Here is a 26,855-nt window from a genome sequence, read left to right on the forward strand (position 1 = left end):
CCGAGCTCTTTACCATAGAAGCTACCATAACGCCCCACCGGGGATCACGGAGCCACGTCCCAGGAATCACGGGATAAGGATCGAGCCACGATCCCAATGCGATACGAAATCACGCCAAGTATCGACTCCTACCTCAACTAGAGTCCGACCTTGAAAATGACTCTCCACTCCACTCTACGCAAGAGAGCCTTCCAAGAGAAGAACTCCTACCATACTGGGACTCTCCCAACCGCCTCACCTCATCCACACTTTATAAATATCCAGATATGGAGCACTATTCCTCATCTGGCTTTTCACTAGCTGTTACGCTGTTGCATTGGAGACCTGACTTGAGCGTCGGAGAGTCCTAGGCCGGAGCCACACCGGCTCTCTTGCGCTAACTCGGTTTTTACAGGCTCATCCGTGGGCGGACCGCGCACCGGAGGTTTTCACCCGCAACACCACCTTTCCAAGGGGAGTCAGCAGTCTTTTTGTGCCCGGTTGTGTCTAGGTGCAGATACACATCCCCACACAGCACCAATTAGTGTTTTTTCTCCCAAAAATTTTATTAAGGACATGAAGTACTTTAAAGCACTATTTTTTTTGGACTCAAAGAAAGGCAGAGTTAATATTGGGTTGAAAATCAAAGTTGAGTTAGATTGGGTGGGCTTTCATTGATGCATTGGATAGCCCGCAACTAGCCCATGCCGAATCCCGAAAAAACCCAAACCTTTGAATTATCTGTGAGTATATGACATTTGTATGTGAATTATACGGTGTAAGTTTGAAATTATAGTAGAAATCATTTAACGATCTTTTCACCAAAAAATATTTAAAGATCTTAAGTATATTTAAGAAGTAGATTGATTGTTATTTTGGAAAGAAAATGCTAACGTTCGTCATGGTAGGTGAACTTTGTAGAATTCACCAGTTGGTATATATGTAGCATGAAATGGAGTTTGGATCCCGTCCCCACGTGGGGATGGGTGGAGATAGACTCACACCCTCCATGGGTATGCATCCTACATGCCAGTGGCAATTCCCACACCCCATGGAATGTGTAGATCTGTCCCCATCTATCTCAACCATACTACAATCCCCGACCTTCAATTGTGCAAGTTATTATTCTCAAGTTCGATGCTCCACTGCCCATTCTCCCATATTGTAGGGAGACTGTTTCCTCCAATGGTTCTACAGAATATGATACAAGTCATACCCAATGTTCTTCGAATAACTACACCACTGATTATTCCAAGTTAAACATGTCAGCTTCTTCCCCGGCTTCCCTCTTGAATAATGGAAGGTAAGCAGAAATGTAATATATTAAGCTCAAGATTGCAGTTCTGTCTCTCTCCCCCCCCTCCCCCATTCTGTCAAGAATTGTTTTTACACGTCGTTATATTGAATTCCCTCTGTGTGCTCTTGTGGTGTGATACTTCCTTGATATATATTCTGCTTTTTTCTGTGTAATGCATAGGAATCGTCTGGTCAAAACAACTGCTTGATGGAAAGCCCTACCCTTAAATAATTATCCCTATGTCAAGTTCTGAGTTACTTATCGGAAAAAAAAAAAAAAAAAAAAAAAGTTCTCAGTCTCTCTGTTTTATGACCCATTTAACATTATCATCCTTCTATTTTGGACAGTTGAGATGAATTTCATTCAGTTTTTGAAGTTTTGTGTTCCTAATAGGGAAAAACTTAACAGACTAAAAGATGATGATGTGCTAAATGTCTTCCATTTGGCATACATATTAGTTTTTTTTGGGTCACCGGTTGTTTTGGCGGAGAATTTTTTGAAACGATTCCAACATTCAGGATGATCTTAGGAGGGTCGTTGTGGCATTTTCTGCATCCAGTAGTAGCCAATTTTGTCGACGTTCATGGTGGTTTTGGGGTTTAAAATCAGGTTGATAGAGGAACAAAGGGATTGTTCAGGTTGTTTTTACCAAAAATGATGGCCTGCATTTGGATCGCTCCAGTAGGTCGTCATTTGCCGAGAATGCTCTAATGTCAGCAAGGGCGATACCGGTGGTGAGGGCGGCGATGTTTGGTCACTCAAAGGTGGTTGCAGGAAGAAGAAGAAGAAGAAAGAAAAAAAGAAAGAAAGAAGAACGATGGGTATGAGGTTAGAGATGAGGGAATTATTGTACTTTTCATTGCATTTCTAACACTTAACAGCAATTTTTCACAGAATAGATATGGTTGATAGAATCTTTTGATTTCAGGGGAGGAGAGAACTATTACTCAATATGCAGGGGAAGGGCTTGTCACTAGGGCATAATCGTGTGGAGGGAGGGAGTAATTTATTCAATAATATAATTAGTTGGAGTTTTAGGAAGTGGTTGTTGACATGATCTACAAGATTCGAATCTGCAATTTAAACTTTAATCTAGACAAATAATGCATCTCCTAATTCCACGGGTAAGAGAGAAGGGAGGGAGGGTCGATGTCAGAGATGCTCTTTATAATATAATATAATTAATTGGAGTTTTAGGCAGTACTTGTTGACATGATCTACAAGATTGGAATCAGTAATTTGAACTTTATTCTAGACAAATAATGCAATCTAGACTTTCGGGCATTAGAAATCTTCAGTTCCTTCGGCAATTGCCCGTCCAAGCTTCAACTTCAAACTTTAAACCTAAATCATGGCTCTTATCTCATCAGGGAATTATTGTACTTTTCATTGCATTTCTAACACTTAACAGTAATTTTTCACAGAATAGATACGGTTGATAGAATCTTTTGATTTCAGGGGAGGAGAGAACTATTACTCAATATGCAGGGGAAGGGCTTGTCAGCAGGGCATAATCGTGTGCAGGGAGGGAGTAATTTATTCAATAATATATTTAGTTGGAGTTTTAGGAAGTGGTTGTTGACATGATCTACAAGATTCGAATCTACAATTTAAAATTTAATCTAGATAAATAATGCATCTCCTAATTCCACGGGTAAGAGAGAAGGGAGGGAGGGTCGATGTCAGAGATGCTCTTTATAATATAATATTATTAATTGGAGTTTTAGGAAGTACTTGTTCACATGATCTACAAGATTGGAATCAGTAATTTGAACTTTATTCTAGACAAATAATGCAATCTAGACTTTCGGGCATTAGAAATCTTGTTCCTTCGGCAATTGCCCGTCCAAGCTTGACTTCAAATTTTAAACCTAAATCATGGCTCTTATCTCATCAGGGAATTATTGTACTTTTCATTGCATTTCTAACACTTAACAGCAATTTTTCACGGAATAGATACGGTTGATAGAATCTTTTGATTTCGGGGAGGAGAGAACTATTACTCAATATGCGGGGAAGGGCTTGTCACCAGGGCATAATCGTGTGGAGGGAGGGAGTAATTTTTTCAATAATATAATTAGTTTTTTTTTTTTTTGGTAAACAATAATATAATTAGTTGGAGTTTTAGGAAATGGTTGTTGACATGATCTACAAGATTCGAATCTGTAATTTAAACTTTAATCTAGACAAATAATGCATCCCCTAATTCCACGGGTAAGAGAGAAGGGAGGGAGGGTCGATGTCGAGATGCTCTTTATAATATAATATTATTAATTGGAGTTTTAGGAAGTACTTGTTCACATGATCTACAAGATTGGAATCAGTAATTTGAACTTTATTCTAGACAAATAATGCAATCTAGACTTTCGGGCATTAGAAATCTTCAGTTCCTTCGGCAATTGCCCGTCCAAGCTTCAGCTTCAAATTTTAAACCTAAATCATGGCTCTTATCTCATCAGGGAATTATTGTACTTTTCAGTGCATTTCTAACACTTAATGCAATTTTTCACGGAATAGATACGGTTGATAGAATCTTTTGATTTCGGGAGGAGAGAACTATTACTCAATATGCAGGGGAAGGGCTTGTCACCAGGGCATAATCGTGTGGAGGGAGGGAGTAATTTTTTCAATAATATAATTAGTTTTTTTTTTTTTTGGTAAACAATAATATAATTAGTTGGAGTTTTAGGAAATGGTTGTTGACATGATCTACAAGATTCGAATCTGTAATTTAAACTTTAATCTAGACAAATAATGCATCCCCTAATTCCACGGGTAAGAGAGAAGGGAGGGAGGGTCGATGTCAGAGATGCTCTTTATAATATAATATTATTAATTGGAGTTTTAGGAAGTACTTGTTCACATGATCTACAAGATTGGAATCAGTAATTTGAACTTTATTCTAGACAAATAATGCAATCTAGACTTTCGGGCATTAGAAATCTTCAGTTCCTTCGGCAATTGCCCGTCCAAGCTTCAGCTTCAAATTTTAAACCTAAATCATGGCTCTTATCTCATCAGGGAATTATTGTACTTTTCAGTGCATTTCTAACACTTAACAGCAATTTTTCACAGAATAGATACGGTTGATAGAATCTTTTGATTTCAGGGGAGGAGAGAACTATTACTCAATATGCAGGGGAAGGGCTTGTCACCAGGGCATAATCGTGTGGAGGGAGGGAGTAATTTTTTCAATAATATAATTAGTTTTTTTTTTTTTTTGGTAAACAATAATATAATTAGTTGGAGTTTTAGGAAATGGTTGTTGACATGATCTACAAGATTCGAATCTGTAATTTAAACTTTAATCTAGACAAATAATGCATCCCCTAATTCCACGGGTAAGAGAGAAGGGAGGGAGGGTCGATGTCAGAGATGCTCTTTATAATATAATATTATTAATTGGAGTTTTAGGAAGTACTTGTTCACATGATCTACAAGATTGGAATCAGTAATTTGAACTTTATTCTAGACAAATAATGCAATCTAGACTTTCGGGCATTAGAAATCTTCAGTTCCTTCGGCAATTGCCCGTCCAAGATTCAGCTTCAAACTTTAAACCTAAATCATGGCTCTTATCTCATCAGGGAATTGCAAATATCTCCTAATTCCAAATCTTTATTTCATTCTCGTTCAAGGCTCATTTTATTTCTTGCTTTTAGTCCTCCCTTTTGCAACATCCGTGAGCTTCAACTTTTCCAGTTTCAATGAATCAGTATTTTATGGGAATGGTATCATCATGCCCTTGGGAGATGCAACACTCTCTGATCCAAGGATCGATCTCACTCGAAATCGACAGGATCAAACCTCTACTGCTAGTATCGGTGGAGTGTTTTATAATGCTCCCGTTCATCTTTGGGACAAGAAGACCGGAAACCTAACCAACTTCACCACCCATTTCTCCTTCACCATCGGAAAGGCCTCACTACAGTGCAATTCTTGCAGTGGAGTTGGAGATGGGCTTGCTTTCTTCCTTGCTCCCAATGGTTCCTCCGTAGTCCACAATATTGATGAAGCAGGTGGTGGTCTTGGTCTTTTCAACAACACACCATCCACACCATATAACAGAAGTGGACCCATCAATAATTCCATCATTGCAGTGGAGTTCGATACTTTCCAGAACTATTGGGACCCAGATGCCAATCACATAGGTATCGACATCTCTTCCGCTGTATCTGTAAATAATATCTCATGTAATGGTTCTCTTTGGGAATCGATGAGAGATAATAATAGCCCTTGGGAGGCTTGGGTTAATTATGATTCAAGTTCCCAAAACTTGAGTGTTGTATTGAGTTGTGCTAATAAATCTCTTTCTTGGGAGTACTGTAGCCTTAACTATATTGTTGATCTGAAGGAATATCTTCCAGAGAATGTCACTGTTGGGTTCTCTTCATCCACAGGACTTTCCGCCGAGCTACATCAGCTCAACTACTGGGAATTCAGTTCGAGTATGGAAATTGATAATTCGAATAATACCACCGGAGCATCCAACTTCAGTTCTTCAAGTGTGGGAATTGATAAATCGAATAATACCACCGGAGCATCCAACTTCAGTTCTTCAAGTGTGGGAATTGATAAATCGAATAATACCACCGGAGCATCCATCAAAAACAAGCTAGTAATGGTGGTGGGATTGCCTGTGGGCGGAGCTACCATGATTACTGTCTTGGGTTTGTTTTTGTTTTTCAGGTGGAGAAAGAATGGAGAAAATAAAGCAGTTGACGATGTGGTCTTAGATGTCCCCACGGGGCCTAGGGAGTTCTCCTATCCTGAATTGGCTGGAGCAACTAGTAACTTTGATGAGAAACAAAAGCTGGGAGAGGGAGGATTTGGAGGTGTTTATAGAGGCTTCTTGAGTGATCTAAACATGGATATTGCTGTGAAAAGGATCTCCAAAGGGTCTAAACAAGGGATAAAGGAGTATGCATCGGAGGTGAAGATCATTAGTCGATTGCGGCATAGGAACCTCGTACACCTTCTTGGTTGGTGCCACCAACGGAAAGAGCTACTCCTTGTGTATGAGTTCATGCCCAATGGAAGCCTTGATTCCCATCTATTTCGAAACAGGGGATCCTTGACATGGGAGTGGAGGTACAAGATAGCTCTTGACTTAGCCTCTGCATTACAGTACTTGCACGAAGGGTGGGATCGATGCATCGTCCACAGAGATATAAAATCCAGCAATGTAATTCTAGATTCCAACTTCAATGCTAAATTGGGGGATTTCGGTCTGGCTAGGGTTATGGAAAATGATCAGAAAGGGTCACAAACAAATAATGTGACTAGTACCATGGGAGGATGGCTTGTGGAACAAGAGAAAGGGACACAGACAACCAATGTAGCTGGTACCATGGGATACATGGCACCTGAATATGTTTTTACTGGGAAGGCTAGCAAAGAATCTGATGTCCATAGCTTTGGCATTGTTCTCTTAGAAATTGCTTGTGGGAGAAAGGCCATTGAGAAGACGGCTGACCCAAGTGAAGTTTGTTTGGTAGAATGGGTTTGGAATCTCTATGGAAGTCGAAAGCATCTCGAAGCGGCTGAACCAAGTCTATGTATGGATTCTAATAAGCAGCAATTAGAGTGCCTGATTGTTGTTGGGCTATGGTGTTCTCAACCAGACCACAATCTCAGACCTTCTATTGGGCAAGCTATTAATGTTCTCAAATTCGATGCTCCACTACCCATTCTCCCATATTGTAGAGAGCCTGTTTCTACAGAATGTGATACAAGCCATACCCATCGTGATGTTCCTCCAATAACAACACCACTGATTCTGCCAAATTAAACATGTCAGCTGCTTCAGCTTCTTCCTCGGCTTTCGTCTTGAAAAATGCATGGTAAGCAGAAATGTGATATATTACGTCAAGATTGCAGCTCTGTGTCCCCCCCCCCCCCCCCTCTCTCCACCACCTGCCCTTTTCCTTCTGTGTGCTCTTGTGGTGTGATACTTCCTTGATATTCTGCTTTTTTTTTTTCTGTGTAATGCATAGGAATCCTCTGGTCAAAACAACTGTTTGATGGGAAGCCCTACCCTTGAATAATTAGCCCTATGTCAAGTTCTGAGTCTCTCTGTTTTATGACCCATTTAACATTTTCATCCTTCTATTTTGGACCGTTAAAGATGAATTTCATTCAGTGTTTAAAGTTTTGTATCTCTTGATAGGGAAAAGACTAAAAGAAGATGATGTGCTAAATGTCTTCCATTTGGCATATATATTGATGCTTAAATTTTGTGGAGATTTTTTTATGTCATCATTTACCAGCTTGGTATCTTCATCCCATTACAGATAGGTATGTAAATGGATCGGATTCAGCTCGGATTTATAGCTATCCAAATCCGAATCCATTTGCCGAATGACATATCCGTATCTGATCCGATATCCGATGGATTCTTAAAAACTAATATCATATCTGAATTTGGGAGTTTATTTAATATCCGAATATTATTCGATCAAATAAACTATCCAATTAGTAAACGAATTTGACCTATATTAATTACGGATTTTCGATTCCAAGTATCAAAATATCCTAATAAAAGTGTTTATAATAAGGGTAATATAATAATATATATGATTTAACAAAAATATTAAACTAATTGCATTGTACAATCGCATAGTATTTACTATCCAGATATTATCTGATCTGAAATGGAACTATCCAAATCTATCCGAAACATAATCGGATTCGGATATTTTTCGAAAACCCCCAAATGGATTCAAACATAAATCGGACACGGATTTTCAACTATCCATTTACATCCCTAGATATGGAGCTTCAAAATTGATTAAAAACTCAACATTTGAAAATTTGACATAACTCTGAGAATACAAACATAAGACTCTTAGGATCTGAGGCTCTTAGCTGAGACCTTCTTCTTCTTCTTCATGTTCTTAAGTTCTTTGGATTTTTTAGGCCTGCAGGTAAGGTCCAACTGGGCCTGGGCCCAGATAAAGGGACTCAAGATTGGGCTAGGATTTTAAAAAACTTGACCCAACCTGACCTTGTTGCAGCCCTAGATTCATGATAGTGTATGCCTATTCTAGGATATATATTGGAATCGTGGGTGTATAATTGTTCTAGGATTTTTGCCCCTAAAAAAAAAGTTTATGACAACCTACAACGATTTTATTCCGTGAACTAGGTTTTTATCCTTTAGAATGTAATCTTTTGATAAGATGGTGAATAAGTCATTTTATTTGCTTTGACAAACCTATATATTTTGAGCCCATAGACATGTTTGGTGTATGAATGAATAACGAAACCTGACCTTACGATATGGGTTCTAGTTTGCTAAAACAGTTTTAATATGGACCCATTTTATTGGCCCATATATATGTTTTTACTTAGGTTTACCTTGGACCAATTTATTGGACCAGACTCGTATTGGGCATTTGGTCAAAAAAACTCATTTTGGGTCCATGCGGTATGGGCGTACTTTGTAAAGCACATATCTAAGTAAGGACAGTAATTGTTGTGAATAATAGTAATTTATTCAATTCAATGGGAAACGATCCTCCAAACTCGGCGCGTTCAGAGGAACCCACTCACAGTGATAAGTTTATTTGGGAAAATCTCTCATTCCCCATGGTTTTAGTACATTATCGGATTGGGTATTGGTCACCATCAGATTCGATACGATATCGACACCTTATATGCATGAAACGTTTCTATTGGACAAGTTTACCTTTGATTTTTTTTAAAAAATTAGATTTTTTTAACTATTTTACCCCTTGTCCGTACATAGGTACAATATCGACCAAGTATCGATATCTCTCAAGTTCTACACTTACACTCTATTTAATCAAACTTCCTTATCAGAAGTTCCACGTATGAAAAGATCGTACCCAATGCACAAGGCTCCGGCATTTAGCAAGATCCGCAGAGAGAGGATCAAATGTATGCAGCCTTACCCCTGTTTGCGGGACTTGAACCCAAAACAGTGAACTCTTGATTCCCCAAAATGTGTAATCTTGCCTTTTTTGGATCTTTCCTGTTATTTTGAAATGATCAAATAACTCTTCCATTAAAAATCTTACCCTCACCCACCCCTGCTTCAACCCCGCAACTGCCCTCACCCAACCCTACCAAACCACCCCATCCCCCGCATATGTACCATTTTTCATGGTTTGGCTTCCTTTTGCTTCGTGCGCAGGCTAATCGGGATTCATTAGTGCACCAGTCACATTCTGAGTAACTCAACAATTGAAGGAGACGCATCAGAAAAACCAATGGTAAGTTGTTATTCTGAGAACGAAGGAAACTCCCTTCTTGGCTTCTCTTTATAGAATTTTTCTGTTTACCTCTCCCTAGTTTTATACACTAATGTTTTATCACTATATCTGTCTCGTGGCTTTCTTTTTTCTATTTGTCTCTCTAATAGGTGGGGTGGGTGCAGATTGCGCAGTAGGGGGAAAGGGGGCAGGGTTGGGCAAAAAGGTGGGGATGGGTTGAGGGTGGGGAGGGGTCAGAGGCAGGAGCGGTGGAAGTGGGGGTGGGGGTGGGGATGAGGGTGAAGTCCGGGTTAGCAAGCAAGGAGTACTGGTAGGCGGGGGTGGGTGGCAGCTGTAGAGCGCAGGGTGGCGATGGACTATTGGAAGGGGAATCAGGAGAAGGATGGATATCAAGGGTAATCTAGGAATTTTAAAATACCAAAGGAGAAGTAGAGGTTAAATTCTGTATCAATGTAGAGGGAATCAAAAAAGAAGTTTGGGATAAGGGACTCTGAATAATTATTGGCTGAACGTAGGGAAGTATAGTAATTGCCCTAATTTTAATTCTAGTTTTTAAGTTACAAACCTACCATTTTATCTAGGTAGGTCCTTATTATAAAATATATAGAAATATTTAAAGAATATTAAATTAGGTTACACATTCATTTGTAACCTACTAGGTTACATTCACACATATCCAAATATTTAATATAATATAAGGAGAGGGTTTGCTACACAGATAATTTGCGGTTTCATGCTTTGGAGTTAGGCATTATGGAAAAACGAACATTAAAGATTAGAGGGACATATAAGACATTTTACAGGGGTTGTGCTACGGTAATTCGAGTCTTACTCTTATGAGGAGTGTCCGCAAGCAATTTTGAAATTAAGCAAGCGTTATGCAAATCTTTTATCCTATAATATAATATAACTGAAAGGGGACTTCAATTTAGCTTCAGTAGACTACACCCCAATAACAACCTGACACGAAGTTAATATTGTGAAACCATTTTTAAATATTTGTGTGGATCTTCAAATTTGGATTTCAGAAAGAGACATGCAAAAGAGAGGTCATCCATGTATCATAGTAACCACACAGTGGGATTGAGATTCTCCCCCTACCCACCACCACCATGTATGCAAACCCATCCAGGTTCATTGAATATAACCTAGCTAATAGCCTTCAATTTTTAATTTTTTTTTTTCTTATTTTTAAATGTATCCTTCAATTCAGCAGCCTAGCTAACATCTGATAGTATAAATATAGACTCAATATGGCTAACTCTCTTCAGTATGATATAAAGGCACGTTGGGTGCCCCCTGGAGTTCCTCCATTCACTTCAGCCAAGATTCATTCTCTGAACACAACTTGCATAGCTGAAGTGTTTGGAGGAACTCTCGGTGCCACCAAAGATTAATGCATGTGACTCGTTGGAAATTGAGGAGCTCTACCAGCTTCTTCTAGAATCTTCTTTCCCACTTTAAACGTTTTTTTAATACGTTTCGGAGTCTGAGTGGTGGGCTTTATGCATGGCGGTATCTACTAAACTCCTGCATTTTTTAAGCTAAAAGATTCTCTAAGCCGTCAGGGTAGAGTATGCTGAGCCCTTTGTGTCTAGCTCTCTCCTCTTTACGTGAAATATCCTCATTGTCTTCCTATATACAATATTGTTATTGAAGCATGCTTATGTCTCTCCTCCTACCAGTCTCTCCGCTCGCAATTTTTGCATTCAAGATCCATTGGAACCCTCCTTGTTCATTGATGGTTGATTGGGTTATCGTTCAGACGAAGAATTCAATCATATAAGACGACATATATGTGTTTCTTCGTAGTGGACATTGGTTTATAGATTTTCGTCTTGATTTGGCCTTCTTTGGCTCTGAATCCTAATCTTCGTACCCCAATTGAATGAGAGACATTCACAAGGAGTGAGAGAGACGTGAGGAGAATTCAGTCGACGAGGAAGATCAGCAAGGGTTTCGCCCTTGGATTGCTTGAGCCTTCAATCACAGAAATCGTAAAGCATCTGATCCCTAATTTTCATTTAGGGCAAAAATTGTAGTGCGAATAGTGAAGGTAATGAAGGATATGGGAGAACACCCATGCTGGTGGTTTCTTTGCTGTCATTTCGGCTCACTGGCTACCATATCAATGGCTTAAGTGACCAGAGGTGAGAGCGGCTAGCCAGGAAGAAGGGGAGATACAGTTGTTTTGGGGAAGGTGGATGTTATTTTACAAACATAACCTTCCTATGTAATTGTTTGAAGTTAAAAAAAAATTGAATTCCAAATGTTAAACTTAAGGATTGAGTTTCCCTCCACCCACGGTGAACCCATTCACTGAGGGACATGAGAGGGTGAGAATGGATATCGTGGGGATATTCTGGAACATGCTAAAATCCTATGAGGGATTTGTAAACCCTAGGATATGGTGGGTGAACCGTCCTCAATGGGTGGAGGAAAACTTTGTCCTCAATTAAATGTCTTTTTTTACCTTAAAAATAATCACAACATGACAAAAAATGGGGGCTTTGTATTGTATTAAAGATATAATAAAAATACAAATTATAATTGGGGTATTGTAAATGAGGTTACCTTCACCCCCAAAAAAAATATGAAGTTACAAAGTCATTTGTAACAGACCAACTGATATACGGACGAACCCTTTTTTATATACTAAAATTTTAGAGAGGAAAAAAAAACAAGTTTCTGCACACTTCCTACACACCATGCCATGTGGATAATTGATGTGACCATATAACCCTTTTTTATGTACTATAATTTCTATATATTATATTTTATAAATTATATAAAATATAAAATATCGAATACCAGTACCGTACCCAATATAAACCATATCGAAACTGATACCATACAGTAGGGAATCGGTATGGAAAAGCCACCATGTACCTGATACAGTACGGTATAGTACAATATGTGGTATTTGTCTTTTGTTCCATACCAAATTGACACCCTTACTCATCAGGCTTTTGTTTGTAGATTCTGTAGAGTCATACTCAAAGACATTATTAGCCCGGTAGAGTAAGCACCTTATAGTGTTGTCCATATTTCATGGCTCGAGTCCTGATCGAGCACAAGAGGTGGTTGAACTTCCTCAAAGAGAGAGGCAAGGAGCATACTAGTAATGACATCTTGTTGTTATCAAGTGGCGACCTCATCAGGAACATCGGGGCATGGTACAGAGCCATCAACATAAGAAAAGAGACGTTGTCCTTTGAGAAGAAGGGCAGTAACTTGTGTACGCCATTACAGATAATTCATAATTGGTAGGCGTGAGTTTGAGAAAAATAAAGAGATGGGTAGCGAGAAGAGTGGTAAGGAAGGGGGCGGTGGATGGAGATGTAGAAGACGGACGGGACGAGTGATGGATGAATTGATAGACATGATATAGAGATGGGAGATAGCCGACTAGGGTTGGGGGAAGGGGCTCGGTGATATATATATATATATATATATGAGAGAGGAGCTCGTGGGAACTTTGTTTGACTTTGATACCATTTTAGATTAGAATGTGTTCCATATATTGTTGATGATCTCCAATAGGCGAACCTTCACAAGAACCCTTGGCCGACTCATTACATGTGATATAAAATTCTAATACAAAGCTCAACTAGAGAATTATAACAAACACTCAAACTGAAATAAAATAAGACCTAATATTACTAAACTATATCATTTGTATTTTTGGTAAACTAGCTCAACTATATCATGAGAGCATATCCAAGAGAAAACCTCAAATGGAATAGGAAACGACGGATTAAGGATAAACTATTTGAACGGTTGATAGCGTGAGATTGTTGTATCTTCTATGAATGAATATTATCTTAAATTAATCGAATTTAAATCAAAATTAAAGATATTACAAATAATTTTCCAAAATCGTCATTACAAACCACATGTAAATAATGAAAATCGAACCAAAACTGGACGATTGACATGTGCTATGATTGGTTGTCAAGAAAAGAAAGAGATAGATAAATCAGTTTTGCATCATCATGATTTTTGTTTTATTATATTTTTATCTATTTTCTTTTTTTCTTTTTTCTTTTCTTGGCACCCAATCATAGGTTATCAATGTCGAACGAAACTACCTTGCTGGTACTTGGATTGTAAGCATGTTCCTGCGATGCGGCTCACAACCAAAGAAACAGAATCTTGAAGGCTGTTTTTTAAAATACCAAAACCTAAGAGGGTATTTATAAACCCAAAGGAAAAGTAGATATTCCATTTCTTTGGTTGTAAGCCCACGTGGATGAAATTTTATTGCTATAATAATAGCAAGAATGTTTCTGCTATAAGGCTGGTAGCCAAGGAAATGGAATCTTAAGAGGTATTTTAGAAAATAATAAGACCTAGAAACGTAATTATGAACCAAAGGCGAAATGAATTATTCCATTGCCTTGTTTGTTAGCTTTGTAGCACGAACATTCCTACTACAGGTGTAGCAGCAACAATTTTTCCAATCTAGGTAACAGTAAAAAATTTCCATTCATACCAAGGAGACGTCGCTGCAACTTACAAAACTCTGTGGGACGTGGCAGCGTGGGATCGACTCCGAATTCACCGACCCATAATAGGAAGAGGTAATGGCAGTGGTGTCCTGCGTTTCTGTAATCAAGCTTTCGATGTTGAAACCCAGCGCCGGTACGAAGTCAGGTTTGATGTGCGGCACGTCAGGTGGTGGAACGGATCCCGAAATTACCAGAACGATGGTGGGCATCTTGGGCCTTTGAGATGCAACGGGATGGGAGCAGGCGAGCCCGACGAGAAGGAGGCGGTGGGCTTGCTGGGCATCGTATTCATCCTTAAGCCTCTTGTCGACGGCCTCGAAGATGCGACCCTCACGGTAGAGAGTCCAGGCCCAGTCCACCAGTGATTTGGTGCCGGCGATCTTAGTCCAGGGGCGCTTACTACAGACCACTTCGAGGACGACGGCGGCGAAGCCAAAGACGTCCGACTCGGTGGTGGCCTCGCAAGTTCGGAAGCACTCTGGGGCCACATAGCCCAGCGTGCCTGGGAACCCCTCCACTTCGGCGTAGGAGTTCTTCTCTTTGTCTAGGGCACGGGCAAGTCCGAAGTCGCCCAACCGAGCGTTGAAATTGGAGTCCAGCATGATGTTGCTGGCCTTGAGGTCACGGTGGATCACCATCTCGTCGTACTCGTCGTGAAGATAGTGCTGGCCCGATGCTACGTCTGCTATGATCTTGTATCGACGCTCCCAGTTCAGTAACTTTTCAGGCCCACCAAATAGATGGTTATCAAGGCTGCCATTTGGCATATAGTCGTACACCAACAAAAGCAAGCCTTTCTCGTGGCACCATCCTGCCAATGGAATTTTATCAAATCAGACAGATAATAAGCAACGCACGTGCAATGACCGTCTTATCCCTGTCCCAAAGCCTTATCCCAATAAGGGTAAGTGTTTTGTTGGTGAAGGATTGTAAAGTCGATAATACCCTCAACTGTCACCGAAATTGATGGAAAGAATTTTAAAAAAACAATCTGGAACAATACCCTGTCCTTACCGATTAATCGGACGAGATGTTTGTGCCGGAGGCGATTAATGATGGTGAGTTCAGCGAGGTAATCATCGATCCCCTTCATGCTTTCCCTGGAGAACCTCTTCACTGCAACTTCAAAGTTCTTACGTTCGAGGAACCCCTTGTAGACCACTCCAAATCCACCCTGCCCGAGCTTCAGCTTCTCGTCGAAGTTGTTGGTGGCCTTCTTCAGGTCTTTAAACTTGAGCTCCTTAGGCGTACCTGGCAGGCTCTTCATCAGCCCCAGAATGTTTGGGTCGTTGTCCCTATCCCTCCACTTTTTCAAGTGGTGAACCAACCCGAAAACAAAAATCCCAAACAATGCCAAACACGCCACTCCAACACCGATCACGATCTTAACCAAACTTAGATTCTTCTCGTGAGGGAGCACCTCCACCGATAGATCCCACTTGAACACGCTGTTCAGCTGCGCCTGCACACCTGTCGAGGCCGAGAAACCTATGTACGAGTACTGGCTCACATAATCCTTGAGGTTTATCTTCTCATTGAGAACCGGGCTACTCGGCTTGTCGGAATCTGAGTCGCCCATGTAAACCTTCATCAATTTGACTCTTCCATCGTATTGGATCCACACGGTATAGTTCTTGGCAACCTCTGGTGCAATCTGGATCCCAAACTTGGAGAGCGACACCGTCCTGCTCGATTTGACGCTGTATATGTCCAGACCCATGTGGTTGTCATCTGGATCGAACTCTTGTTTGACCGTGTCAAACTCAATGGCGACGATCTTGTTAGATGGGTTGCCATCGAGGGTGGCGTTCGTTAGCCCCAGCCACTGGCCATAGCTCGCCGAAGGGATGTTAAGTTCTGGGGCGATCACGAAAGCGAAGCCTTCACCTACTGACTCGTTGAATGGTCGGTAGATGTTTATGAGGAAGGTTGAGTTGAAAGAGGCCACGATATCGGAATCCGTCGAAGAAGAAGATTCTTCCCAGAGCTTGAAGGGTACTGAGAACATGACACGGCCAGACTGGTTTAAGCAGCCGAAGGCATCGTTGAGAGTGTAGGTTGTTATCTGTAGGGCTTGTGTACTGATGGATGCATCTCCTATTACATCAAAAACACTACCGTACTGAGATGGATCAAAGCTATTGAATGTGAAGTTTGTTGACTGTTTCGCTGAAGATGTTGGGGCCGGGAATAGCAGAAGCGAGATAAAAACGATGATGGAGGCAGAGTTCCCCGGCGTAATCATACTCATTGGAAGGCGAGAGCCAGAGGAACAAACAGAGCTAAATGACCAAGCAGAAGAGACCAAACGGGCCGTAGAGAAGAGACGTAGACTATATTAATCAATCCAGACTCCAAGGAGTGGGCGTAGGTGCAAAAAACATTTTAACTATTAAATGATTCTGCTGAGTCAAAAGAGATAAGAACCACGTGATTCCCTCCTCAGTGCTCACAGGAAACATATACAAATGGACAAGTAATAATAAAATATGTTAGGGATTGGTGTGAGATAAAGGTGGCAGGGGATAGGTTCCAATATATAAAATGACGATGACTCGAGTCGAAATTGGTGAAGAGATCAGCAACTCAATTTACCTGACGATGGACATGCACAAACCGTACTGATCGAAAGTGGATACGCAAAAATAGACAATCTTGAACAATGTTAGCAATTCTCCAAGGGACTGAATGAGAACTTTGATTAAGAAGGTTTTTCACCAAAATCGCGTGATGATGATTGCAGGTAGATTCCTTGAAATAGCCGCTTGTAAAGCCATCGTAATCGCAAGTGCCTCAGCCACAAAGGCAAATGTACATCCAACATAATCAGCAAATCCACTAATGAATTGCACATCTCTATTTCAAAAAACCACCTCCCACTCTAGTAGGCTTGTGTTGCACTGCCTGAAGGGTCATGTGTAGTGATGGATCCGGATCCTCTATTGCCGAGCTGTCCCAATTTCCTTACTGTATCTCCTTACTGTGCAGACACAGTAGGACATGAAATGACCGCCTTACCACCACTCGGATAAGGCACTCAGGCAGGGATAAGGCGGTCATTAGGCGCCTTACTGTGTCTGCGTAGTAAGGCGCAGTACGGACAGCTCGACAGTAGAGGGATCCGACCCTCTTGCCAATGGCGAGCAGGATAACATCGTCAGAGAGGGAGGCAATAAGGAGAATTCTGATAATTGCATCTTGCTATTTCCATAGGTGAGTAGCATTCTCGTTGGCTGGACAGGGATTGGTGTCGTTAATGTAGCCAAGGAGAGAGAGACCTGGATGTGCCAAAGAACATAGTTCTTTGAGTTGAGCTTAATGGATATCTAGTGATGAGCAAGGGAGGATGAAGAGAAGGGTGTAGCACCACCACCGGTGGTGGTGGAGGAGGCGGTAGAGGTATGTGCCATGAACAAAGAAAAAGGAAATTAGAGAGGAAAGAGGTCGTTGCAGCAATGTTCTCTTGATGCCATATTAGAAATTGAATTCTATATCAGTATATTCCAAAAAGGACAGATGATTGCGTCTCACATGTTTGTGCAGCTGCACGTACATGAAGATGATCCAATCTCGACATTTCTCCAGTAACGTGTAGACTGCTCTCCATTTCTCAAAATGGAAGACGTCATGTTGTCTTAATGGATGCTTCTAAAAGCCGTCGATTGACACAATCAAAGTCACGGTCGCTGCAATGGTGAAGATAAGGTGTATATGGACTTGATTGGATCACAATTCTACAGAAATTAAAAAATATCGAACATGGCATGTCTATAACCACACAGAGGCATTAGAAATCTTCAATTCCGTTGGCACTTGCCCATTCAAGCTTCAGCTTTAAGCCTTTAACCAAAATCATGGCTCATACTTCATCATCAAGGAATTCTCATCTCCAATCTTCAAAGTTTAATTTCATTCTCTTTCAGGTCTCATTGTATTTCTTGCTTTTAGTATCTCCTGCAACATCATTAAGCTTCAACTTTTCCAATTTCACTAAATCATTAGTGAATAATGGAAGCATCAGACTCCAATTAGATGCACTACTCTATGAGCCAATCATCAGACTCACAAAAAATCGACAAGATCAAAATAGTACAAATAGTACGGGTAGAATGTTGTATAATGCTCCCGTTCAGCTCTGGAATTCGAAGACCCTAACGGATTTCACCACCAATTTCTCCTTAACTCTCAGAAATCCCTCAGACTACCACAACTGCGCCTCCCCTAACAAGACTCTCTGCATTGGAGATGGGCTTGCTTTCTTCCTTGCTCCCTTTGGTTACTTCATTGCTTCCGATGATTCCACAGTCGAAGATGTAAGCCTGGGAAGTGGTGGTCTGGGTCTGTTCAACAACTCAGCAACTCAGAAGATCGTTGCAGTCAAGTTTGATACTTTTCAGAATACATGGGACCCAGATAACAGTCACATAGGTATCGACATATCTTCCATCTTGTCTAATAAAACTATCTCATGTAATAGTAGTCTTTGGAGTTGGATGAGAAATAATTCTATCCCTTGGGAGGCTTGGGTTAGTTATGATTCAAGTTCCCTAAACTTGAGTGTTGTATTGACTTGTTCTGATAAAACCATTCCTTGTGAGATCTGTAGCCTTAACTATAATGTTAAGCTAAGTGATTATCTTCCAAAACAAGTGACTATTGGGTTTTCTTCAACCAGTGGAGAGGCCTACGAGCTACATCAGCTCAACTCCTGGGTCTTCGATTCGACTTTGGAACTGGAAGTTAATTCTTTGAAAGATTTTGTGGCAATGGCTGCGGTCGAATCTTCCATAGCTACTCTCTCGGTTTTGTATGGTATTTACAGGTGGAGAAATGTTGGAATTCAATATTGTGTCTTGTATATTCTTCTCTCAATGGAGGATCAAATATATAGTTACATAATCAATTGTTCTAACTATGGTATGAAAGATCTCATCTATTATCACATGTGATAATAGAAGATTGTAGAGGATATGCACATGTGATAATAGAAGATTACAAAGGATATGCACATGTGATAATAGTGGATTTACACGTTATACAAGGGATTGCTTGCAGATAATAGAAGATATCCTAGGAGAACCGAAAATTGAGAGTAAACTCAATATTCGGTCAATAAGAAAGTATTGAAAAAAGAAAGCAGCAGCAGATGATCAAGTAGTGGTCTTAGATGTGCCGACGAGGCCTAGGGAGGTTTTTTTTTCCCCGGAGACAGGAGGGGTATCCGACTTTAGGCCGACTAAATCCCCCATGGGCTTGTACATGACCCCCGCGCCACGTACGAACTGGGAGCTTCTGGGCCCTAGTGAGCCTCAGGCGGGTGGCCCCAAGAAATTATGCAGCTACGAAGGTTTGATCACGAGACCTCACTTCCTGAGGCAGAGTCTCATGTCCCCTCCAAGCCAGCTGCGCTAACCCCTTGGGGTTGGGCCTAGGGAGTTTTCGTATGCTGAATTGGCTAGAGCAACTAATTATTTCCATGAGACACAAAAGCTTGGAGAAGGAGGATTTGGAGGTGTTTATAGAGGCTTCTTGAGTGATCTCAACATGGATGTAGGTGTGAAGAGGATTTCTAAAGGATCTAGACAAGGGGAAAAGAAATATCCATTGGAGGTGAAGATCATTGGTCGATTGCGGCATAGGAACCTTGTGCACCTTATTGGTTGGTGCCTCCAACGTAAAGAGCTACTTCTTGTGTATGAGTTCATGCCCAATAGAAGCCTTGATTCCCATCTATTTCAAAATAAGGGTTCCTTGGCATGGGAGTTGAGGTACAAGATAGCTCTTGACTTAGCCTCTGCATTACAGTATTTGCATGAAGGGTGGGATCAATGCGTTGTCCACAGGGATATTAAATTGAGCAACGTAATTCTTGATTCCAACTTCAATGCTAAACTAGGTGATTTCGGTCTAGCTAGGGTTGTTGAAAATGTAACAAAGTCACAAACAAATAATGTAACTAGTCCCATGGGAGGATGGCTTGTGGAACATGGGAAAGGGACACAGGCAACCAATGTAGCTGGTACCATGGGATACATGGCACCTGAATATGTTTTTACTGGGAAGGCTAACAAAGAATCTGATGTCTTTAGCTTTGGTATCGTTCTATTAGAAATTTCTTGTGGTAGAAAGGCCATTGAGAAGACTGCTGACCCAAGTGAAGTTTGTTTGGTAGAATGGGTTTGGGATCTCTATAGAAGTCGAAAACATCTCGAAGCAGCTGACCCAAGTCAATGTATGGATGCTACTGATAAGCAGCAATTAGAGTGCTTGATTGTTGTTGGGCTATGGTGTTCTCAACCAAACTTCAATCTCCGACCTTCTATTGGGCAAGCTATTAATGTTCTCAAATTTGATGCTCCAATGCCCATTCTCCCATGTTGTAAGGAGCCTATTTCTTCTCCATTCAATAGGAGGAGTACATTCTCGATTACATCTTTCCAGGGTTTTCTAGAAGAGTCCGGATCACATTCCCTTACCCTCCCATGCCAAACCTATCGGTTGTAAATGGGTCTACAAAATCAAGAGAAAGGCTGACGGTACCATTGAGCTTTACAAAGCCCGCTTGGTCGCCAAGGGTAACACGCAAACTGAGGGCATCAATTACCATGAAACTTTCACCCCAGTTGCAAAATTAGTCACTATTCGCACATTACTTGCTATTGTGGATATCCAACAGTGGCCCCTCTCCCATCTTGATGTACAAAATGCTTTTTTACATGGTGACCTCGATGAAGAAGTTTATGTGCATCTTTCACCGGGTTACTAAGGATAGGGGAGAATGTTGTTTGTCGCCTCAATGGCTCTTTGTATGGCCTCAAACAGGCTTCCCGTCAATGGTTCGCCAAGCTCTCCATAGCCCTTCTCCGTCTTGGTTTTACTCAATCCAAGGCTAACTATTCATTATTTTTCAAGGGTCATGATGCATCTGCTATCTATATTTTGGTGTATGTCGATGATATCCTTATCACAGGTCAGAACTCCACTGCTATTACCGCCCTAAAAATGACCTTGCATCAACAATTCCGCCTCAAGGATCTCGGCCCGGTTAAGTACTTTCTTGGTCTTGAAGTGGCCCGGTCCCGTCATGGAATCTTTCTAAATCAGCAGCAATATGCTTTGGACATCCTTTTGGACATGAATTTTTCTGGGGCACGCACTACAGCCTTTCCTATGGAACAACACCTTAAATTATCCCCCTCCGAGGGAGATTTACTAGATGATGCTGGTTCTTATCGCCGCCTGATTGGCCGGCTTATTTATCTCACCATTACTCGGCCTGATATTGTACATACTGTTACCCTCCTCAGCCAATTCATGCACCAGCCACGATAGCCCCACATGGCTACAGCAACTCGCCTTCTTCGGTATTTACACAGCACCGTCGGGCAGGGCATCTTGCTCTCCTCTTCTAGCGCCCTCACCTTACGCGCTTATTGTGATTCAGACTTGGCCGGTTGCCCTGTTACCAGGCGATCCACTAGTGGCTATTGCATCTTTCTTGGTTCCAGTCCGATCTCTTGGAAATCCAAGAAACAACATACTGTATCCCACTCCTCCGCCGAGGTCGAGTATCGTTCCATGGCTGTCACCACTTGTGAGCTTATTTGGTTGACTACCGTCCTCCAGGACTTGGGGATCACACGGACCGAACCCATTTCTCTATACTGTGATAACCAGGCCGCTCTCCATATTGCAGCCAACCCTGTGTTCCATGAGCGAACCAAACACATTGAGATCGACTGCCACATTGTTTGCGACCACATCAACAACGGTCTTCTTCGTCCCACATATGTACCTAGTTCTGATCAAGTTGCAGATATATTCACTAAAGCTCTGGGTGCTACTTTATTCAACACTTTGAAGGCCAAGTTGGGTGCTCTCAACATTCACAGCCCAACTTGAGGGGGAGTATTGGAGACCATGCAATTCACATTGATCACATTTCTCATGTGATAATACAGCTGCATAGATTGATTGCCTCCTGATTTCATTCTTTCATTTTTCCTTATTCATTTTATTTTATACTCTTTCCTTGTATATACAATTGTCCTACCATTCTTTTCCTTCTCCAAAGTTGTATAAATATAACCTCATATCAATGGAATATTCAAGTTATTTCCACAATTTGATTGCATTCGTAACACATCTCTCTCCCATGTAATTTATGTATCAAAATTACTTTTAACTATTGGTATATAATAGGAACTCCTAAACAAGGAGGGTGAGGCTCTCTTTGCTGTAATGTTTTCGTTTAAGTAAACAGGATTAGGTCCAAATCCTTAACCTCCTCATTGATTAGAGTGGTACAATAATCTCAATCTTACCCTCCAAATGAGATTGGGTGCAAAAGGTAAATAGGTATATCCACTCACAATTAATTTTCAATGATGTTCCAACTTATTTATCTAACTAAATTGCAAAACGATTAGCAGTTCTTCTGCTTAATCAACTTTCTTATTGGTTGCTGCAACTTGTTTATCAAAGTAATTTGCGGAGAAATTCTCAAATTTTCTTCTAAAATGTACTTTTTTTAAAATATCTGCTTGATTAACAAAATGAAAAAGATTTGAAAATGGAAACTTACATGAGTAGAGTTGGCAATGCTAAGAGTGCATTTGGTAACATTCAGAACAGTGTTCTGAATAGTTCTTTTGTTCAAAAAGAACAAAAAAACATGAAAAGTGTTTGGCTTTGCGGTTCATTTTTTCGTTCTTTTAGAACGAACTGGAGGTCTTGAGCACCAAAAGAACGTTCTTTACAGACCGTCTCCAAGACAGTCTGCAAAGAACAAAGAACAAGACGCGACGGACAAAAGTCACAAAACACGGGTTTTTTTGGAGAAAAAACACGACTCTCACATCTCTCTCGCTCTGCTACCACGAATTTGGGAGACAACAAAGGGCTCACTCTGCAACCCTAGGTGAGATCTCTCACTCTCTCTCGCTCTCTCTCCTTCTCTATCTCTCGCATGCTGGTAACATTGTTTCCCTCTCTCTGTTCTCTCTCTCTCTTGCACTCTCTGCACTTCTCTCTCACTCTTTCCCTTTCTCTGTCTCACTCTCTCCTTCTCATATACTCTCTGTGTCGTTCTTTTGGTTCATTTCCTCTCCCTGTCTCTCTCTCTCTCTCCCTCTCATACTCTCCCTCTCACCGTCTCTGTGTGGAGACTATGGAAGACTGATCCAAATTTTTTTCGATTTTGTCTCAGGAAGTGGATCTGCACCCTAAAACCAAAAACAACAGACAGATTAGCCCCCCTTTGCTTCCCATTTTGTCTCAGGTAATTTTATATCTCAGATCTAGTGTAGTCTACTTTTTTTTTCTTTTAAATTTTTTTTCCCATTGTGATACATTACAATATGGATGACAAATAAAAATGGTTTTGATTTTACAAGTTGGTATGCCTCTAGATGATTCCATGGTAAATTTTGTGACGTTGGAGTTTTCTGGTTTACTCTCTTCTGTCTTTGATCAGTAAATTCAAGGTGCAGGAATTGCTTGAACTATAGCTTTTCATGGGGAATAGTTTTGCAGATTGAATCATAAGTTGGGACAGTTGGTTGAATAGTTTTGCCACTCATCTTTTGACTTGCATTTTTTTTTATTTTTGTTATTAATTTGTTAGGATTTCTTTTTCCATTTTTATTGCTATTATTTCTGCTACTGTATTTTTTACCACATGTTCCAGAGACCTGGAGAAATAGCATTAAATAAGAAACCATCATTATAACTCCTACAATTGATTCATAATATCATTTATATCAATTCCAGAATTGGTAATTGTCCTGAACATCCTGAAATGTCTAGGAAGCATGTGATGCAATCATTGGTAATGGATATTTTCTGTCCACAATGGATTAGTTTCCAGACTCGTGTAGATAGTCCACAACCATGACTGACAGGGTAATTCCACCTAAGCAGGGGTTTTTTTTTTTTGTGGATAGGTAAGGGGGAGGGAAGATGTGGACGAAGAGGCTTGAACCCAAGACCTAGTGGTAGCAATGGGCTTTTAAGCACCACAAGCTACCAAGTGCACTAAGCACTTGTTCACTAAGCAGGGGTTGTTAGTAGGCCAATCCATGGAGTATTTCAGCCTTGAATTTGTGTTAAAACTAGTAAGCTCACATAGGGCTATTCAAAGTGGACAGAAGGGATATAACAAGAAACTCTCACAAGTCTTAACTATCCCCACTACATAATTTTGGACTTATTAGCGATTACTCCTTGCTTGGCTAGATCATTGGCTATCTCATTTGCTGACTTTGGCTTCTACTGGAATGAGGTATGAGGTATTCTCTTAGGAAGCAATGTGAATGATGAAACAAATAAGGTGGGTATAAACACCAAGGCTAACTAGAGGCTTTCCTCATCCAACCAGTGACTATAGCTGAATCATCTTCCCAAGGGGAGTTCACCTTTACTTGGAGGAGGAGATTGGCGAACTCAATAGCGGATGAGCTTGCTTGTAGGTTTTTTTTTTTTTTTTTGGGGGGTGGGGGGGTGTTGCTGGTCAGGCACTCATTGAATTTGGGGTCCTATCCTTTGATGTAATCTGTTTTTGTGTCAGATTTTACGCCTTCTGTTGTTGTTATACTCTTCCTTTCTCCTTGTTCTGTTTTTTTTTGCCAGTTTTACTTTATGTTCTCTTTCTTAACCAACCCATCTATCATGTATTGTTTTTTAAAACATGAACATGGTTTATATTCTTTGTACTTCGTTTGAGTGTTCGGTACATAGCATGATTCAAAGAAACAAGAATTAATAACCGGATTTGTATTAGTAGTTGGTGTTAAAAAAATTTCTTCTTCTTTTTATGGGTACGTGGTAATTATGATGTTTGATCCTAGAAACCTAGATATATCTCCTCGATATATTTGAAGGTTCAGTTCTCTTTCCCTTTCTAATCATTGTGTTGTTTTGTAAACAATTAATCATGAAAGTTGCATAGTATATCCAAGACATTAGAATTGACACAGAGCAAAACTGTTGTCTCTGACGGGCCGAAAGGTGATGATTTCAAGAGTAATAGGAGCATTTTTTTTTGGGGGGGGGTAGTGGCAACACTTGTAGTACTGCTGAAATCGGAAGGCCAAAGGTGCAAATCAGAAGTCCATTTATTTATGTTATGAAGCATAGATGTGAGGTTTGGTTTAGAATTGTGAAAAAAAGATGACTCTTTGTTTTGTACTAACAATCCAATATATCCATGTATTCATCATAACATACCCTTCTGATGCTTGTTTTAAGCTTCTGATTGGCTGGGTATGCATTAGGAGCAGAATCGTAGATCCATACTCAAATCACCTTTATCATTGTCCCATCCTCATGTAATGGAAAACCCAAACTACAGCATAAGTGACTTCTTTATCAAGAAGAAAATTGTGGTTCCTTCTCTATTACCAACCAACAGTTGCAAGTCACACTGCTTAATGCTCCAATTATCTCTGTAACTATAATCCAATTGAACTGATAACCTATATTAAATCAAACCACTTTACTGAACAAAGAAGGAGTCAGCGAATCCTTAATTAGTCATTAAATTAACCCCAGATTTCAACCATGAGGTCCAAACTCCAAAGTCCAAACCCTCTTAATCTCTTATCTTACCTCCACACTTCTGTATCACAACTTTGAGCTCTGTCTCTGTCTTCAACTCACAGACCCACATCCACCAAATCTCAGTCCTCTCTTCTTTCTCTTTTACAGAGTCTCTGGTTTGCATTTCTGTGACTATTTTTTTAAGCTCTTAAACACATATTTCCAATTTCTTTCCCCTCTTTAATTGCATTTAATATATCTTTTTCCCCCCCTTGGGTAATTGGGATAGATTTGTCTTTAACAACTAATGACAGGAGAAACGGTTCCCTCCTGCATGGCAGTATCAAAGCTCAGCGATTCGGAGTTTATTCTTGAAAAACAAGCACATGGGTTCTTCTATGCAGTCCCTTTTATGGGCCTTACAGGGACTGAATTCTCATTGCTTTCCTCGTAGGATTTGTGGGTCTTCTCTAATTTTTTTTGTTCTTACTTGAAGATTACCCATCTCTTACTTCAGTAATTTGTTCTATAATTTATTAGTACTTTTGTTCTTGGCCAAAAGGGCCAAATCTGTGTGGTTAATACCTATATGTAGCCTTGAAAATAGCATGTTTGTATGGAATTGTTTGGGTCTTTTGGTTATGGTTGAGGAGTGGTTCTCTTTCAAGTGGACTAACTCTAGCTTTGCTCATTGTGATCAAACCTCCTATTTCTCTCTATTTTTTTTAATCAACATTCTTCAATTCTTTGGTAATGAATATAACTATTTATTTTTTTTGGGTAATAGATATTTTTATTTCATATTATTTGTTACATAATATATGTGTTATTATTTAGATATTATGGCTACTTCATCAAGGTCAAAAGGAAAATCAAAAGTTGGTCCTGTATCTTGGTCCACTACTGAGGTTGCCTTACTAGTTAGGTTGATGGTAGATAATGTAAGGGCTGGCAACAAGAGTGGGGCAACCTTCAGCAAGAATGGGTGGGATGATATTCAGACCCGGTTAGAAACCTCTCTTGGTAGGGTGTTCGATAGAGAACAGAAGGAACAAGTTCAACAAGATGAGGATAGATTATGGAAGTTTCAAGTCATTACTTCAAACTACGGGATTTGGATGGAACTCAATCACCCAGACAGTTACTGTTGACGATGACAGTGTTTGGGATAAAGCTATAACGGTAAATACTATACTAATATCTTCTTTGGTTTGATCTAAACTATTATATTTAGTCTTATGTTGATTATGTAGCAAATATCTAATAATTTATTTGATATTATATATAGGCAAA

General features: G+C 40.3%; 3 protein-coding genes across 3 annotated transcripts; 2 read left to right on the forward strand and 1 right to left on the reverse strand.

Annotated features, from left to right (window-relative positions):
• The first annotated feature begins 4,829 nt into the window (after positions 1-4,829).
• LOC122663234 (L-type lectin-domain containing receptor kinase IX.1-like) lies at positions 4,830-7,067 on the forward strand. The gene is made up of 2 exons (XM_043858925.1): positions 4,830-5,772; positions 5,875-7,067. The coding sequence occupies exons 1-2, from the start codon at positions 4,845-4,847 to the stop codon at positions 7,065-7,067; spliced, it is 2,121 nt and encodes a 706-aa protein (XP_043714860.1). The 5' UTR covers positions 4,830-4,844.
• A 6,935-nt stretch (positions 7,068-14,002) lies between these two features.
• On the reverse strand, positions 14,003-16,269 carry LOC122663235 (probable L-type lectin-domain containing receptor kinase S.5). Its single transcript, XM_043858926.1, has 2 exons — positions 15,039-16,269; positions 14,003-14,835 (listed from the first exon to the last, which is right to left on the reverse strand). Exons 1-2 carry the CDS (start codon positions 16,267-16,269, stop codon positions 14,003-14,005), a joined length of 2,064 nt encoding a protein of 687 aa, XP_043714861.1.
• A 1,544-nt stretch (positions 16,270-17,813) lies between these two features.
• LOC122663236 (L-type lectin-domain containing receptor kinase IX.1-like) lies at positions 17,814-21,356 on the forward strand. The gene is made up of 3 exons (XM_043858927.1): positions 17,814-18,836; positions 19,438-20,479; positions 20,762-21,356. Exons 1-3 carry the CDS (start codon positions 17,879-17,881, stop codon positions 21,354-21,356), a joined length of 2,595 nt encoding a protein of 864 aa, XP_043714862.1. The 5' UTR covers positions 17,814-17,878.
• Positions 21,357-26,855: the final 5,499 nt, after the last annotated feature.

This window comes from Telopea speciosissima, chromosome 5, assembly GCF_018873765.1.
Source record: "Telopea speciosissima isolate NSW1024214 ecotype Mountain lineage chromosome 5, Tspe_v1, whole genome shotgun sequence".
In the NCBI taxonomy this organism is placed as follows: Eukaryota; Viridiplantae; Streptophyta; class Magnoliopsida; order Proteales; family Proteaceae; genus Telopea; species Telopea speciosissima.

What these genes read in the sequence shown, in the direction of transcription:
- LOC122663235 (XM_043858926.1), bottom strand. Translation starts at nt 16,269, where the DNA reads ATGATTACGCCGGGGAACTCTGCCTCCATCATCGTTTTTATCTCGCTT. An exon ending in ACATCTCGTCCGATTAATCG is followed by an intron (nt 14,836 to 15,038) that starts GTAAGGACAGGG and finishes TTCCATTGGCAG; the next exon opens with GATGGTGCCACGAGAAAGGC.
- LOC122663236 (XM_043858927.1), top strand. Translation starts at nt 17,879, where the DNA reads ATGGCTCATACTTCATCATCAAGGAATTCTCATCTCCAATCTTCAAAG. An exon ending in TACTCTCTCGGTTTTGTATG is followed by an intron (nt 18,837 to 19,437) that starts GTATTTACAGGT and finishes AGCTGCGCTAAC; the next exon opens with CCCTTGGGGTTGGGCCTAGG. An exon ending in TTCCAGGGTTTTCTAGAAGA is followed by an intron (nt 20,480 to 20,761) that starts GTCCGGATCACA and finishes TCGATGAAGAAG; the next exon opens with TTTATGTGCATCTTTCACCG.
- LOC122663234 (XM_043858925.1), top strand. Translation starts at nt 4,845, where the DNA reads ATGGCTCTTATCTCATCAGGGAATTGCAAATATCTCCTAATTCCAAAT. An exon ending in CACCGGAGCATCCAACTTCA is followed by an intron (nt 5,773 to 5,874) that starts GTTCTTCAAGTG and finishes ATACCACCGGAG; the next exon opens with CATCCATCAAAAACAAGCTA.